An 18,306-nucleotide genomic window follows, 5' to 3' on the forward strand; every position below is an offset into this window, starting at 1 on the left:
TAAAGACAAAGTAGTTCCCAGATGAAGACAAGAAAGTAAGTTTCTACACCTGACTAGGACTGGCTAGGTACATGACCCGAAGGAAGGTATATCCGTCAACTGGAAAAGTGGGGCTAATGTTTACTGTTTTCTAAAATATTTCTGATATTAAGGAATGAATGAATTGTAGACAGGAATTAAGTGTTTCACACTGAAAAAAAATATTCTGAATTTTGATAATGGAAACAAGGTGTGTGAAACTCTCATAATAATCACACCATCAAGTTATTGTATTAGAAAAAAATAATGTATATCTAGGAATTCAAGTAATCATTCAAAACAAGCAAAAATCTAGGTATTTTTCGTTAATTAAAAATCAATTCATGTTTTCTTAACATATGAGATGAGGTTTATCTATTTACAATTCCTGGCATTTGACCAACAAAATCTCACAAAAACCTTAAGGAGTCCACAGTTCCCTTTGCTGCTGCTGGAAATTAATTTTGCATAACCCAGTTACTAAAGCTGATATAATTCTATGTTGAGTCTTCTTTATGCATAGTGCGATTAAAAGATTAATTGAAAAATCACTAGTGAAGATTGGGATTAAACAGCACCTTGAAATGCCATGATAAACTGCTTTTAAAATCAGTTGAGGATTTCACACAGCTCTGAAAGGTTTCAATTATTTATGTGTTTGGTCTGCGTAGCATAAATCCAGACTAATGAGGTACAATTGCTGTGTATAAATCTAAAGTACAAAAAACCTCCTTATTGTCTGGAGGAAACAGTCACCTCAAAGGACTAGGAGGTAGCAACCTTTCAAGACACCGCATTTATGCTCTCAGGAATAGTTTATTTTTCTCTTTGCTTAAAGTTCTCAGCTGATGTGAAAGCTGTACCCTGGTTAGGGAGAACCCAGCTTAACACAAAGGTTACTCGCCAGAAGAGTTTGACCAGCAGGCTCACACGGCTGCTAATTATTCCTCTTGAAACACCAGACGAATCTTAGACCGTGAAAGTCCCACTGCTACAGCTAAGGACATAAATTCATTTCCATGTGCGCATGAAGTTGTAGAGTCTGGGGCTGAAACTTGCTGTATTAGGTCTTTTTCCTAAAGATGCTTTGTTTGGCAAAGTCTCCAGCTATTCTGAAGTTTCAAAGAATCTCACAGGCGCTCCCTTCCCCTTCTTCCCCATCTCTTTCCAATCATTTGCACGCTTTTAAAACATGTACAGTGCTTACCAGTGCCTTTGAAGATGGATACATGTTTTTTCTGGTAAATGGAATGATTGTGTTTAAAGATGTTTTAACATAACAACTAGACCTCCGCGTCAAAGACCTTCATAAGCAACGGCAGGTATGATATGAACAGTCCAAGGATGAAAATAGTTGAGATTATACAGTTAATTAATTAACTCTGGGCAAACAGTATGGTTGTGAAATATTTTTTACATAAAATAAGCATCATCTGAATCCTTTGGTATTGTGGTAAACCACGCTGCTGCAAGGGAACAATTCCAAATCTAACTTGGGATAAGTTCAGAGTGAGAAATCACAAGTAGTGAAGAAACCTCCCTTCTTCTGGGGGAGGTGCTCTTCACACTGCCCATCCTACAGCACCTTTCACTGAATGATTTGCGGCTGAAAACAGCAAAAGCTTTTGTAGCAGTCAGGGCCAGATGGAAAGCGCCATATTGGCAACATCAACTGAGACAGATGGGAAAGAGGGAAAACCTGCCTAAAAGAAAAAAATGATAAACCCATCACACAATCACATACAAAAATACTTTAAAAACAATCTTTTGATCTCTGATCCAAGGAAAATATGCATGCCACTGGTTCAATACACGGCTGCTATCTTGTAGCAACAATCATGTCCTTGATTTAGAGAGCGACTGCAACATGGAATTCAGTAAGTTACTACTGCTTGCAAAAGGGGCTTCTTTTACAGTTACCGCCCTTCCACCCTACCTTATTCCTTATCAGTCACATCCAAGATAATTTATCTAATTTCCTAATTGTGCCCAAACCTTGAAAAGCATCATCTATTTTCTGACCTCAAAAAGCCATTAGAAGTGGAAGGCACTTACCACATGCAAAAAGGGGCTCTAAGAGAATGGAAAGGGTTTCAAAGCAAGGAAGTAAAACTAGACATTTTTCTATAGGAAAACAGTTAAATATAAAGTCAGCTTAAGAGGAAACACAAAAGCTTCCAAGACTTATAGCTTCTTAAGACTGCACTGATGAATTCAATTCTTTTCTGGAATATATTGTTCCACTTGGCAAATCCAACAATTGCAGATTAAATGTTTTAATGCCAGCTGTTTATTTTAACCTCTGACTCGGTTAATCTCTTGCAAATTTGGGGCTGTTCAAAGAAAGTTAATAATGGGATGTTAGTTGATTAATTAAAACTAAACATAATCACAGCTATATTTACTATAGAGAAATTAACGGAACCTTTGAAAAATATAGACAAAAATCTAACCATAGTAGTGTTTTAAAGTCAACAAAATCTAAAACCAATATGAAATCTAAGGAGCGGCCCTAACGTTGACTTACATTGACTCAACAATTCTGTTTTGATAAGGTATCTGATTTTCAGATTCATTTTACCATTTGCTTGGAAACAAAAAATATACTCACATGTACACTACACCCAAGCCTTTTGTAATAGCTTATGTGAGAAAGGAAAAAATTAAAAGGAAGTACGATGAGAAATCTGAGATGGAAAAGACCGATCTGGTCTCAGTTCTTCACCTGTGTATACCGATTATTTTCTAGTTTTATTTAAAATTTGGCTAAAGATGCGACTTCTGTCTTTCACCCTACTAGAGGAAAATCAGCATCCAACTGCTACGCTACAGACTCCACTTCCATGTTGCTGTCTTAGAGTAACAGCTTTAAAGACTTCTCTTGCTATAAGCACAACAGCTGCCTGTGAAAATTGATGTGAACAATAGGTTCTTCTGGAATGAAATCTTGCTTGGTCAGGCAGAAATAAGTCGAATGTATTGGACTTGTTTACCTCTAACCCAGCTTCTACTGCTCCTTTAATTCAAAGGCAAATTCTTGACTTCATCATATAACAGCAATTCACTGACCCAAGAACAACTTGAACAAATTTAAATCATATTGGTTTCCTCCTCCTTTTCTTCCTCCCACCACTCTTTTCCTTCTTAATTATCATGATTAAGACTCACTCATTGCCAAGACTGCTGAAAAACACAGCGAATATTTGAGTTTGCGCTCATATTTCTACAATCACATTTAACAATAAAAAGTAATAGATCTTTCATTTAAAGGTGAAATTCTTTTAGCACTCATTTGCCTAAGAGCAAGAAAGATCCTACATTGCTGTGACAAATGAACAGTATGTTTCTGAAAAAAAAAAAAAATATCTTTAATAACCTGCATTTTAGGAACAGTAACTCAATCCCTTAAGAAAACCATCTCAAGGGATTAAATGATCCAACTTACCAGAAGCATTGCCGAGGTTCCATTTGGCCGGGATAGCTGGATAGACATTTCAGGGAACATCCTATCAATGCGATTGATCACATCATCAACATATCTACCAAACAAACCAAACAACAGAATTAACACACACGCTCCTTGCCACAGTCTCAGATTAGTACTCCTTTTTAACAATCTCCGTAGGACTTTCCTGAATTAATTTCTCTTTGATACCTGCATATTCTTCAAAAATGCATGCAAGCATAATTCAAAAAGTTATTGATGAGAGGAAACATGCCAAAGCCCTATGTAAGTTGTTTTGAAAATTAATTACTCTGCCCTTAAAAACATGCACTCACTTAATTTTTAGTCCAAATCTGTCACCCTCAAACTCTTGCCATCACATTTCTATACTTTTGCCTCAGATTGTTGAAGGATACATTATCAAAATTACTCTTCCAGTGTAGGAATTCATAGGTTGTCAACTCCTTACCCTTTCTTTGATAAACTAAAGCAGATACAGGTTTTCTCAAAGTCTTCAGACTATTCTTAGGGGTTTGTTTTTCCTCTGAATCTTTCCAATTTATTTCATGCACTGGTGACTCTGAAATCGGCTACTACGTTCCAGGAGTTTCTCTGGGGTGATCACACACAGAGGTAAAATAACATCCTTTCTGCTGGGTATAATCCCTCTGCTTACGCAGGCCAAAGCGAGCCAGCGTACATTTGCTTGGTTCCCTGGCATCATATTAAGAGCTGACATCCATTAACAGTGAAAACTTCCTTTCAGAGACCTTGTTTCCCAGGACACATCACCCCATCCATGGGCATGTCTCTCATCCGTCAGCCATTCCTCTGGACAAATTAAAATGCACAGTATTTCTTTAGCAGAGTTTACAAGACAGTCTGTATCATCTGTGCCCTAATGTGTCCTCTGGTACTACTTTCAGTTCTCCTGAAGTATGCAGAAGAAGGGAGGGGCACTGCTGCCTTGTGATCATATGCATCTACAAACTCTGCAACTTGATCAGATCCATGAACGATTTTATTGATAAAACTGTTTTCATGCTAGCCCACATATGTGCTCTGAAAAAAAGATTTTGGAAGAATCGGTTGCCCCCGTTAGATTAACAGTAAAACTGAAAAATATAATTCTTTCCCTTTAACCTGCTTAAATAAAGGCAAAAAACGTTGAATTCTTGCTCTTCGAAGTTATTCAGTTCTAGTGTTAGTTGCTACCCCCCCCCCCAAAAAAAATCAATGAAGTGCTATGCTCCAATTGCTATTTTGCAAGGGATTAAAAGTCATCAGAAAAAAATAAAATCAAGAAAGCTACACTTACACAGCTGGTAAAGTCACCCCACTTTTAAAAGTAACAAAAAAATGGTATTAGTTATGACAATTTTGCATAAGAAACTTAATCCGCACTTCTCATTGCACAGAAAAAAGTTTCCCCGTTCACTTGAATGACTCATTAACAGCTTGCTTGCTGATGAGCAAAGTCAAAACATCCATTAGCCAAGAACTTCCTTAGCATGGGTGAAAGAGGAGACGCGTAAGACAGTGCTTCAGGATGAGTAAGCTACACATTGACAGTATGCACCTAACTATTTTAAACATTACTTAATCCCATACTTTTTTTATATAGCATGAGAGTTTATATTGTTTCCTAAATGCAATTACTCCAGGCTCTGCAAATAAATTAAGCTATCGCTTGTGCATGAATAGAGATGACTGACTGAGAAACAGGCAAGGAGAGATTCCGAGTTTCTTGGCTAGTATGTGGTTAGGAACATGTCTTATAGCCTTGCACGCTACGATGCAGATTATTGCATAACTTAAGTTTTCTAATTTTCCAAGCTTTGGGCAATAATCAGTTAAAAACAATCAAAAGATGAAGTTGCATAAAAAAAGGGCTGCTTACACACGGACACAGTCTATATGCATTAAGGAAGGAAAAGTCAAGTAATTTTAAATCATATAAACAACAGTTGGGCAGTTAATCTGCCTAGGTCCTTCTGAAAAACCCCAGGGGAGATGTACATTTATTCTTTGAAAATGTGATCCAAGCTGGTTGGAGGTAACCAATTCTTCAAGTCGTTCTTAGATCTGATTATTTTTTAAATGTAAAAATTGTCTTGATCGTGTGCCTTAAAACCTGACTCAAACCCAACTGTCATCTACTACTACCTGAGCAGTATAAGGCAGAACAGGGAATTCACAGGGAGCTTGGGAAGAGTCTTCCCTTTAAGTGAAATCACACATACAGCAAAACAGAAATCATCTCATTTGTATTAACCAGCTCGTGAAAGAACTTAAAGATGAGTTACTAAGACACTTTGGGCTTAGAAGCCTGTTAATTTTGTACCACTCTTCATAAGTCAGTTGACAAAAAAAGAAAATTAAAACCATACGCTTAAGGAAATATAATGTTTTACTTTGGTAAGGCTCAGCAACTCTCCAACAGGACCATCCACACAGGTAGCCTTTTCCTTCTTTTCTCAGTCAAGAGGATGTCAGAGAAAATCCAAGACCAATATGATAAAAGAGCATTGATGTACCTATCATTGTTTTGCCCCTTTGCCTTTTTTCAAGTAGACATCAGGGTTTCCTGAGGACTCATCAGAACAGAAGGATTCTTCAAAGATGCATATATAATTACTAAATTAGCCTGACTACATGGCGGCCTCAAATATAAAATGACAAACAACCTAATCTAAGGCAAAATTCTTCTATAGATATGCCCTTCAGAGAGGACATCTGGTAAAACATCTTGCGAAGGGATGGATATGATAAATCAGATGCAGCAAAGTAATGTAGAAGTGTAACTGGTGACGACTTTAGAGAAAACTGAAGAAGATATGATAAAGACAAGATAAAGTGCACTCCTGAGGCTGTCTGGAAAGAGGGTCAGAGAAAAAGCTGCTGTCTGGAACTTATTCTACAGAACTAGAATACATTAATTTAGTGCCAAAATAAGCAGAGTCACAATTTACACATCTCTGTCCACTCAGTTTTAGCTCAAAAATATGATAGTTCCTATTTGTGTTACAGAACCTCTTACACAGTCTCAGAGAAGCGTAGCACTTAAGGATGGAGAAAAGTCTAATTTTACTTTGCCAATAAGCACTTCAAACTTTTAACGTACTTACCACATCTCAGTTTTCTCCTACTTACAAAAGATGATGGTTGGAACGAGCATTTACAAACCCAGGAGAAATAACGCAAAGCAGGGAAAAGCAAATGGAAATAGATTTGCTCAAACATTTGGCATATCTTAATCTCAAGAAAAAAAATTCATGGAATTCTCAGAATTAAATACAAGCTGAAATTATATGGTAGTAGCTTCCCCTCTTGTCCTAGAACGGGCATTGTTCCACCTACGAAGGGTTGAATAGAGTGTTTAGACAAACTCCCTCCCCATAGCTTCTCTATCACGCAAAGGATGCTCAAGAAGGTCTGAAGACAGATCGCAAACAACTGCAAAAGATCATACCCAGTAGACTACATATTCAATTACAGCACAGTATTTAAAGTCTCTACAGACAGAATTTCATCTTCCTTATTCTTCTAGGCCTCAAAAGACAATACATTAACACCTTGTAGTTGCAACATCCTAAGTTAGTCCCATTCTATTCAAAAAAGCTTCAAGTAACTTCATCAATACCTGCATCCTAATCCAGACCTGTATGCCTCCTAGTCAGAAAAGAACAACAGACTCGACCAACAGGACCTCCGATCATTAAAGCATATCAGATACTAAAGCAATTTTGCTAATGTAATTTTACTGGTCAGAGGAAGGATTTTTAAAGAAGCTGTAATAGCAGGTTTGTACCAACTTCCCTCTCCCATTTTTTCTCATCCTTCTCTCCTTCGTGACACAGATTCATAATTTTTAAGGAGGTTTTAAAATTATATTTTTGACAGAAAATCTTTACTTTAAAAACGATAAATAGTATCATTCAGGGGTATGCATCTGAATGTGCAACAGAACCAGCCAGTAAGATCAGACCTGACATCAGATGCTCTCCAAGGCTGTCAACGCTATGAATCGTTGTTTTCATTTTAATGTAGTAGAATATTTTTTCCTACAAACATGCTATATTAATACCGCAAAAGTCAAAACACAGCAATCTACTTCATGAACATTAGCAAAGACTAAAATGAATTTGAAGTGTTATACTCCAAATGAAGTTGTTATGAACATGCAGAAAAGTCAACACTAGAATAAAGCAACAGAAATATTCTTTGAAAATCTCTCTGCCATTTTGCCAATAAGCTTATACTTAAATCCTTTAGTCCCTATTAGAGGAACAATGCCTGGGACAGAAGACACTTTTGAAGCCAGTTAGAAAATACTGTTTATAAGGGACTAATTAGTTATGCAAAATGCTAAACGAAAAGTTTCATACTAAAACATCAGGTTGACAAGGTAGATATAATTCAGGAACCATCTTTGTAGGTAAACGGTCTTGTAACATCTCCTTGATTCACACAAAGGTCCCCCCAAAAACCAGTAATATAGAAAAGTAATTCATTATAAATGCCTTTCAATTCCACACTGGACAGATGGCTTAGATCTCTAAAGTGACCTCTCATTTTTTTTATTTTTACTGGATTAGATCCAGCGATCCAATGTTAGTTTGATGTTTAACAGCTTAGACAAGATATAAATAGCGTTTATCCCACACAGTGTTTAACTTGCATGCTGTTCATTTTTTCCACCCAATACAACAATTTAAAGATTAGAAGTATAAATAATAATTTTCTGAGGAGGTCTTTCAGAAGAAAGAAAACTTTGCTAAATGATCTTGGGGAGACAGAGAAAAAGAGAGAGGGAGAAAAAAAATAGACATTTGTAATATAAAAGAACGGAATCTTTCCTATACACTCAGTGGAAAAGACCACATACGAGATGAAGAGAAACTCTACGATTCTGTTGAATCTGGATTCATAATATTCTGGACAGCAACAGGGGAAACTCTCCACACATTCTCTCACTTACTAGCCCAGTATTTACTTGCTCCCAGATTTTATTTTTTTTGGCTTTCAGTTACTATTTTCAACACAGCTAATCATTTCTTTTCACATGTCTGATATTTCAGAAGCATGGGCTGGCCCTACAGACTCTTGCTAGCATATGCAGTGTTCGCTAATAAAGGCATCGGTGCAAAGAGCTTGCCTGTACTCTGCTAAGACCTATGGAACAGCTATTTTTTGCAGAGCCAGGCTCAGTATGTAACTTAAAGCTTTTAGCAGGGGCAGGATTTTAAATATTACAGATTTTATACAGAGACTAAATAGTTTTCAGGCAACCTGATTAGAGAAATATTATATTTTAAAACATACAAGGTAGTCACAGTTCTAGTGTTTTATTCATCAATGAATTAAAGTTATAATTTGAGTCAGCTACCTGCTGAGCAAGTCTCTGCAGGTAGCAAATTCAAGTTGCTAGAAGGCTTTTCAGAAGCATCAATTAACAATAGTTATTAAAACAGTGACCTCTGCCAGCTTTTGTGAGATGACACTTCCTGCTTGGATAGGCAATGAAGAGCACGAAAAGAAATTCAACAACTCTCAGACTGAGAAAGTGACTTCAAGTCTCAAGACTCAATTAGACAGCTGGCACAATCCGTGACATCTCTACGTCAATCCTGGAAGTCTCTACCTCTTTCCCCAAGTTCCACAGGTTTTGTTGGGGTTTTTTTATTTATTGTTAATTCAGGCTCTTGCTCTTTTCTTCTCTAGAACCTCTAGAAAAATGCTCAAGTTTCCTGGCTCCAGTACTAAAATCACTTGCTTGTTTTGACCAACTTCTCCTCCAGCTATAAATTTCCTTGCCAGGCTGTCTTCTCTTATAGTTGTTAACACTGTCCTCTTGTCCTTTCTGAACAAACTGCTTCAGTGGTTTCCTCTCTCTTCTCACCCAATTTCCAAGTTTCTGTTGGTGGAAGACTCCAGCCAGGCTCCTCCTGGCTCATCTTCTTTCCTTCTGTTCCCTTCTCATCTGCACACTAACTCAGTCTTCTGCTACTCCTTCAATGCCTCCGTTCCTGCTGTGAAATCTTTATTCATAATACATTATAAAGGAAAAATGTTACCTCTTTCAAATAACTAACCGACTTCTAACTACCACGAGGTAAGTTGAGGGCAGAAGGGGCAAATCTGAGTCTCTCGAGTTATACACAGTTCTTCAGTCTTGGGGCTACAACATACGATCAGCATGAGGGCGTTTTGGCACTGGAGTGTCTTGGTAGCGTGAATCCACAGGTGTGGGAAGAAGCAAGCCAGAATGCACAGATTGTAAGGAAGAAATTTGCTGAGAGACCTTGGACAAAGGTCCTAAGGAACAAATTTGCTAAGATTCATCTCTACTGCAGGGTGGGGCGAAGGTGGGCAAGTGAGACAACACGCATCTGAAACCGCTGAAAGATTCAACTCCAAACCTGAAAGAAGGCAAATTTCCATTTATTCTTGCAAGTTAGCTTGTTTTCAACTTTGCTAGGGATGTTGTTTCGGTCATAGAAGAGTTACGTTTTATTATTGAGTGGATGCAAAAGATTAAGTTATGTGCCTAAATAGTCTAGAAGTGTTTACATATAAACACAGGGTGGTCTGCTTCAAAAGCATATGCACATATAGCTGTATCAAACACTTAACCATCTGCACTTCTCACTCACAAAAGGCCAAACCTGGTACAGCACTTAAGGATGCATGTGAAGTCGTTTGGACAGTTCTCTAGAAGCCAAGACAGAGTGTTTAAGGGTTGGATTTACAAAGACATTTAGAAACCTGAGGCTGTGATTCAACAATTTTCAGTCTTCAGCACCAATAGTGCCATAAGGCACTGACACATCCCCTCCCGCATGCTGCAGTGTACAGCCCCCTCAACTGTGCTGTGCTGGGAGAGCTGGATCACACAACTGATCTGGCTTTAAAAAAAAAAAAAAAGGGAAGAAAAATGTATTAGTTTAAATCGAAACCAGCTTCATGATTCAGCTCCCTGTGTGGCTGCACACACTGTGCGCCAGCACAACTCCTGCTGGGACCATGCATCAGGGGCCAGGAATACTGTACACCGGGGTCATTCTATTACAACAATCAAATAGTGGTTTATGGTAAAATGTGTTACTTATACTGTATTGTTTATATAAGAAACACAATTCTGAATTCTTCATTCAGTGCTAGTGTGAATCCATTGATAAGCGACATGGTGTCAACCTGCGAGGAATGTCCTCAAAGGTATGAGCTGACAGTGATGCTACGAATGCACGCAGGTTCTCATGCTGAATGCTTATAAAATGCAAACCGGGTTCTGAATCAAACAGTCTCCAGACATCTGCACATTTAAGTTAAACATGAACACCTCTTCAATGCACTCTGAAAACACACATTTTGACAGTGCGTAGTTTGTTTTTTAAGACAGAGCAAAAAGACATTTGTTCACAATATCAAATTCCAGTGCACCACCTTAAAAAGTGTAACTTTAATAAGGAAAATTTTAAGTTACAAATAGAGACCTTGCAGTCAAATTCCCATAGATATTTTATTATACTGTTGAAATAGCTTTCTTTGTACTTATGTGGAACGCTCTTCAAAATGCCTTTAATTCACAGCAGTAATCAAGAGAGGAATATGGATATTAGAATGTGTGAAAGCTGGTTAACAAAACAAGCATGCATCTACTTTACAGTCATCACCAGGATCTTGTCTGAGCCTGTTACTAGTCTGTGCTTTGTGGAAAACATTAACTCCCTTATATGTACCTCGAGAGGAAAAACAGCCCTCCCTAACTATGCAGCATCAGTAGTAATAGAATTTCGGAAGCAATACTTCACAGCACATATGTGTTGTTTATATTTCCACTCCTTCATGAAACTAGATGTTGCTCCACAGCCCAACAATGAATGCTAACAACAGTAATTTTCAGGGGCCTGGATGAGAATCAGAACTATTACATCAGTGTTTATCTACAAAGATGGTTCTTGAATTACTCCTAACTTGTCAAGCAATTTGTGCCCCACCTGTTAGCCTAAATTTGCACATGCACATACATGTTTCCATACAGTAACGCTGTGCCAAAAGTCCTCAAGAGAAACTCAAGCCAGGAGATCCAGCTGGCCTTTTAAAGAAAAAATAAATTAAAAAAAAAAATTAAAAACCACGTTTGCACAAACTACACACAGTTCTCCCCCGCGGGGTTTCAGAGATGGATAATCCCCACCCTCTCCACCACCTGTGGTTCAGCAGACTTCATCTGAGGTTGCTTGGGTCTGCGCTGTAAGGTGAAGTCACCTCTCCTGCACTCACTAGTCAATCATGCAGCAAGGGAGAGAGGAAAACTGTGACATGCTGATGTTCAGTAAACACCAGACGGTGCTTTGACAAAGGCCTCAAAATAACACATCAAGTTCAGTCCTGCTTCTAGAAAAGATGACAGGCTGGGCTGGTTTTCAGCCCACCTGCCCAGCCAGATTCCCAAACAAAGTAAATGGGGCTCCCTGCAGATGGGAAAGGTCCCGTTGTGTGGGCTGGCCGCCTGATGGGATCCCAATGGCGCACATTACTCCACACTGTCATTGCTGAATTCAGCTTTCTAAAGCTAGAATTCAGTATTTTGTAACATGTTATTTTCAGCTCTGCTATTGAGGAATTACTTCAATAGCAAAGTCTTCTCACTTACTTTCTTTGTGCTTTATTTCTCCCTCAACAGAGCAGAAATTACAGTACTTACTTGCTTTTATGAAAAGCAACCGATGATGCATGATACCTATTATGTATTCTATACCTATCAAAACCAGCAAGATTTTACCTTTGGGTGGAGAGATTGATGAATAGGAAACATACTATGTTTTGCACAGTTAGACCTTTTTATACGCTGTGCTTGACCATATAACTAGCACTGCTGGAAGGAAGAGATCTTAGTGATCATTTATGTTAGGCACATCAAGTCCCAGAACCTAGTGAAGGCAACACAAATTCCAGAGGATGGGAGGAAGGGAGGATTAAGGATATAACCGTCTGGGGAATGGCTAACATATCAAAACTTGAGAGCAGAGCAGACCGTTTCATAGGACAGGTTTTGTTTGTATCAGTTAAGTTACCAAAGCCCTGACATTTTCTGCTTTTAAAAAAGTGTTCCCTACTTAAATCACACTCCGATAGTTTGCAGGCAGTATCATGTGGTTTTAAAACATTCTTTACATTTGCAATGGCTCAGTACTCTGAAAACCTGTCTTATCCTTACCATATGTTTCTTTTAACTTCAGCTAAAAACACAATGGCTTATTGTCTCTGCCGTGTCATCACCTAATACAGCACCAGCACACGTACCAGATCTTCATTATTTATTTCATTATTTAATGCATGTAGGGTGTGTTGTGTTGTACAGTTATTGACTCTATCTTAGCTAGTGTTTCGTGACCTGTTAGAAGCTACTGGGATAAGATACTCAACTTTTATGCAAAATGGTTTAATTCCTACAGATCCAAGCTAAGACTTAGTGCTATCTATTACCATAGAATCTGCACTGAACTCTTGTATTTTGCAAGCAGATTTCTAAAGCTTGTAACCATGCTTTAGTGTGCTTTTTAAGCACACTCAGATACCAACAGAAGTGCTCTGACCAAGTATTTCGATCTGCCTGTGATACTACAGAGATGAAAAATCTATCTTAAAACTCAGAGGTTTATCAAAAGACTCCTTCAAGGTCACCTTTACACTCCAGTGCAAAAGCTGCATATAACAAGTACAATTAGACATTTATAAACTCAAGACTCTCCCAGTACAAACATTTTGGAGAGAAAAGCCCTTCAAAATATTATTTTCTAAAAAATACACTTTCATCACTTCTTCCTCCAACATGACAAGCTGTTCCTTAGGTTGGGATTTTTATAGGGCTCATGGAAATTAATTGTGTGGCTTCCACTGAAAGTCCATGTGGGGGAGGAGGGCTAATTCCCTTAAGCAAATTCTCTGAAAAAATTTTCTCTTTAAACACCACCACCACTAGCAGAAGTAAACAACAGCGTTGGTTAAAGGAAAGGGCTTATCATGGCAGTTACTCTGGGCTTGCCAGACACAGTCCAGACACCTCAGCAAAGCTACTGCAGAAATTCACTACACCTTTTTGACCATTTTCCCACTCTTGTAACCAGGTTCTCTCTCCTCTGATGTTATTTCCCCTCGCACACAAGGATCAGTGTGCAACCACAGCAGAGATCAGACGGGCTTTATGTTCACTGTGGCTTTTCAAACACTGGAGTCTCTGCTTTGCCTGTGTTCCTCCACTGCGCGGAACGGGCAGAGCAGAGTTTAAAGTACTTCACAGGGCTGAAACCTGGACTAAAGCCAAAGAAGTACCACAGCAAGCAAATACAGTTCTGTTCATAAGTATATTCTTGCACCTGCATCACTTTACATTACCTGCAGAGCTTCCCTAAGAAGTAAAACATAAACCAGCTTTTATGCCAAATATATCTAAAGTAGAATAACCACTTTAGAACGACTGTGTCCGGTGCTATCAGGGAGAAATGTTCAGCCCATTAAAAAAATAATACAGTTCTGTTTATGTAAATATACTAACAGAGAAAACTGCCTAAGTGAAAAACAAGGAATGAAGATCTCCTTAGGTAAATACAAACACGATTATTAACACTGCCTAGCTTTGCTCCTAGATACATTTCCCTAATTCTGAGTATCCACTTCGCGAATATTGGGCTCAAAACTTGTAAAAAGCAAGTTCCTTTAAGGAATGTCAAGTTGGTCACCCAAAGTAAAAACATTCCAAATTATCAGGTAATTTCTAATAGTAAATAGGTACAGATTAAAAAAAAAAGAAAAGTCTCTATGCATTCACAGTCCTTAATTAAAAAAGAAAAAAAGAAAAAGAAAAAGGAAAGACTGCCCTCTGTAATGTGAACGAGTGGCATGAAATAATCCAACATCGGATGGGACCGTACATGGTCACAAGTGAGAACTCGGACTCTGCCAAACAGCATCTCAAAAGTTCTGCTACCGAAGGGACAATAAAAGATTTCTTGCAGACTCTGAAGACAATACCAGCCTGATCAACCTTTCCTAATCAGCAGCCAAAGTGTCTCGCCTGTCTGTCAATGACAGTGTCTCTCAGCAGGGAGTGGTTTATTATTCTAATAAGATGCTCCAAAAAAGAGAGGGTCAGCTATGAATCACTATCATGAGAAGATTTAATTAGATTTTTACACTGACTAAAGACATTCCCTGCACACAGACAAAATTTTAAATATGGAGATAAATGATAGCATATTTTAAGGCAAGTTTACTTTTTGTTTGTTGGTTTTAAACTCACTGTTTGTATTTTTCCTTTTCTTGAGATGGCTGTTCACATTATACAGTTACACCATCCAGCTTAAAGGTTTCTCGTGAAAAAAAGTTCAATAATTTTTTGATTAAAAACTCTCTATGCAAATCTTCTGAAGTATTCCACCCAACAGAAAGCTCTATATTTTCTTAGGAAAAGGTCTGATGATAGCATAAACAAAAAAACATACCCAATTAAAAAAAAATAAAATCTCTGCTTCATCACAGAGTAAGAGCTACAGAATAGTTTGATATCAAACACATGTACAAAATATACCAATGTATTATTGTAGTATGGTGTTTTAACTAAAAATATACTGTATAAAGAAGAGAATGAGACTCAGTTATATTAATACATACAGCTGCAAACCATCTCTATTAGCAAACAGAACTTTCATTAAGAGTAACCTTATACCCAAGATTTTTCTAAAAGCAACCAGAGGAAAGTTGAGGTCAACCATGAGGGCCAGGGCTATTACAGCTATTTTGATCATTAGGAAACCATTATCTCAAATTCATGCTGCTACCAGGATACAGGTTCACCTAGTAACATGACAGCAAGTTATATGATTAATTAGTTAACGTGTAGCTACTGAGAGTCAACCAGTTGAAGCTGATGCCCAACAGGTAAAATATTACCAAATGTTATCCATCACCTCAAAAGATTGTCCTGCAGTTTTATTTCCAAACATCAGCGAATTTGCAAATGTTTCAAGGGAGCTCTCCCTTCATGCTCACTTTGCATTCAGTATTCTCTGCACTGACACGCACTCTCTATTTGACTTCTGCCTAATCATTTAATTATTCTTCACTTTTTGCCTAATTGCAATCATCGTTTTCTGTAGATTCAAAACACAAACACAAAATACAGTTGCATTGATCTAATAAGTCAGACACACTCTTAGTAGCATTTTATAGGTATTTTTAAAAAGGAGACAAAAATACTAGCCATTGATTGTATTGTATAACTACTTGGCAAAGGACATGAGACCAACATTGCACATCATCTCTGAAAAGGCAGCATGAAGATGGGAAAGCTGAAAAAGAAAGCCTGACTGAAAACAAATCAAATGTAGTTATAGTTACACCCTCAGCTGCACTACCGAGAGGTTTGCTGCTTTGACTGTCTTTCTGCAACCCATCCCATTATACTGAAAATAGACGACTTCATAAGCTGCAACTAGTGAGAAATCAGCAACAGCAAAAGACAGAAAATATGGGCAAACAAAACACAGGGCTCATTTTACTCTTCTCAAGGGCTTAAAAACACCAACCCAAAATCCTAAGACATTTGCTTAAATACATATCTGTACCTATATTTCACAGTATCACGGAGCAGTTAAGGAGCACTTGCCATCCTCGCGTGCCACACTGCATCAGTGCTGACACATCTGGAGAAGCTCTATGCTCAAATCAGAGCTGAACTTTTCTTAATAGAGCCTATCCTTCACACTCAGGAGATGGAAATGAAGTACTTATTTAGGATTTGAAAGCGAAGGGAGTCAACTATTTGGACAGACCATATGTCTGTCCAAAGAGACAGACATAAGAGAGAGAGAATTTATGTAATTCTCTAATAATCTAAAGAAGAGAGAGAAAGCCTTTTTCTTGAAATTCTCTGAAACAACCAGCCAGAACAAGTTAACAGATAAGGAAATATCTGAAACAACCTGAAAACCAAAGACCAACAACCAGCCAGGTTCTCTGTGTAGCTTGTTTACACCAGCATTTTAAGATGTGTGGAGAAGAACTTCAGCAGAAGGTACTCGAGAGATTTGCAAAATGCAGATCTTTAAGATCCAGTATATACTTACACTTTAACAAAGCAATTAATAGCAAAACCAAACAGCGGTTCACTTGCTTAAGAGCTTGCTGATGGAGGATGACACCTAAGACAATAAAAATTAAGTGGCTTAAATACATACAAGCATAGAAACAGATGATTCAACCATGGTACTGCAGACAGATGCAAAAGTACATAGCAGGAGAGAAAGAAGGATATTACAATGCTCAGGCTTCAGTATCAGAATTTCTATCCCCATCGATGATTTAATCAAAAACAGAGGGAAGACAGCAATTGTGGAACAACAAAAAGAAATTAGTAGCAGCAGATAATATTTTAGCTGTTCTAACAAAAATTATAATTGATTTTCTGTCTGTGGTGTTAAAGTTGCTATCTTTGCACTGAAAATAAATTTTCATTTTAAAAGCATAACCACATGTTAAAATAGTTCTACCTGGCATTTTCTGTCAACAAGCTCATTTTACAAGTGGCGTACAAGAGCCACCATTGCTCTGTCATGTCAAGAAATCCATTTCACTTCCTTAGAAATACCTAAGATTAGATAGCATTAAATTTGCTTATCGTCTATTTAGCACTAAATTTGCTTATCTATTTAGCCTTAAATTTGCTTATCATCTGTTATGCTCTAAAATCACATTGTTGAAGAAGTAACCTTTTGTCTAAATGAAAAGCAACTTTCAAAGTAGAAAGGATCATGCAAGCATCAACATATAAACTGCTTTTAAGCCAAATGTTAAATTAAAAAAAACATACAAATATTATTTTAAATCCCAAGCACTCCTCCTTGCAGCCCTCCTTTTAGTTAACTCATCTGCTTCTCACTGTCTGTTTTTTAAACAGGCTACTGTTGGTACTTAACGTGGATTCTCCAAAAATACCTGCTTTCTCTCTCCATCAGCCACACCCCCTCAAACCCTCCTTAGACTGGGGTTATTTTCAAGATGTGGGTTTTCAGCAGACCTGTTTAAACAAGAACAGCACTAACTGGACCTCTAGAAGCAGGCGAACTGCTTTGATGATAGCTACAAGTGTAGTCTTCCATCCCTGGAGGTTTTGGGGATTCAGCCAGGCAACATCACAGCTAATGTGATCTAGTTGTGACAAGAGACCATCTTTGAATGGGAGGCTGGACTAGATGACCTCCTGAGGTCCCTTCCAACTCGATCTCCAACTAGAAATCAAAGAGAATTCAGAGTTGAGAGTCTGGAGCACCTACTGCCCACAGCACACTTTTCCATTAATGCCTACTTGCCTAGAAAATACAAAAAGCTGCAGCAGGCAGAGGGTTAGCAGAGCCGGTACCCGAAGAATAAACACGCAGGAGAACAGTCGAAGGAATTACAGCTACGGAGTCTATTCAGTGCGCTCAGTGGACGGATCGCGCTTCAGTAACTGAAACACCAAACCAATGATTATCAACCAGAAATTATTTCCTAAACTTTCAAATTTATGGGTTACTTGCTAACAAAACACCTCAGCGACATTCAGCTAATCAGCCTAATACCCTCTTTTCTTAACTTAAATTTAAAATTGAATGATAAAAAAAGTTGAAAAGCAGTAAATGTTTAAACTTAGGTATTATTTATAATAAAGGTAAAGTACTGTTAGATATGACTATGATTCTTCAAGCTATGAGTCTGCCATGTAGCTGATTAGGCCCAAATTTAGATCCAAGTTTGATTTGTCTTTCAGTCCTTCACAAAAGGCTCTTTTATAAGACCTG

At 37.9% G+C, this 18,306-nt stretch overlaps 1 protein-coding gene across 1 annotated transcript in view; it reads right to left on the reverse strand.

Annotated features, from left to right (window-relative positions):
- MED27 (mediator complex subunit 27) overlaps window positions 1-18,306 on the reverse strand; it is a 95,587-nt gene that overhangs the window by 25,440 nt on the left and 51,841 nt on the right. Inside the window, exon 4 of the mRNA XM_076355119.1 lies at window positions 3,464-3,557. Within this exon, the coding sequence (XP_076211234.1) occupies window positions 3,464-3,557 (94 nt within the window). The remainder of the gene's footprint in view (window positions 1-3,463; window positions 3,558-18,306) is intronic.

The sequence above is a fragment of the Aptenodytes patagonicus genome, chromosome 18, assembly GCF_965638725.1.
Source record: "Aptenodytes patagonicus chromosome 18, bAptPat1.pri.cur, whole genome shotgun sequence".
In the NCBI taxonomy this organism is placed as follows: Eukaryota; Metazoa; Chordata; class Aves; order Sphenisciformes; family Spheniscidae; genus Aptenodytes; species Aptenodytes patagonicus.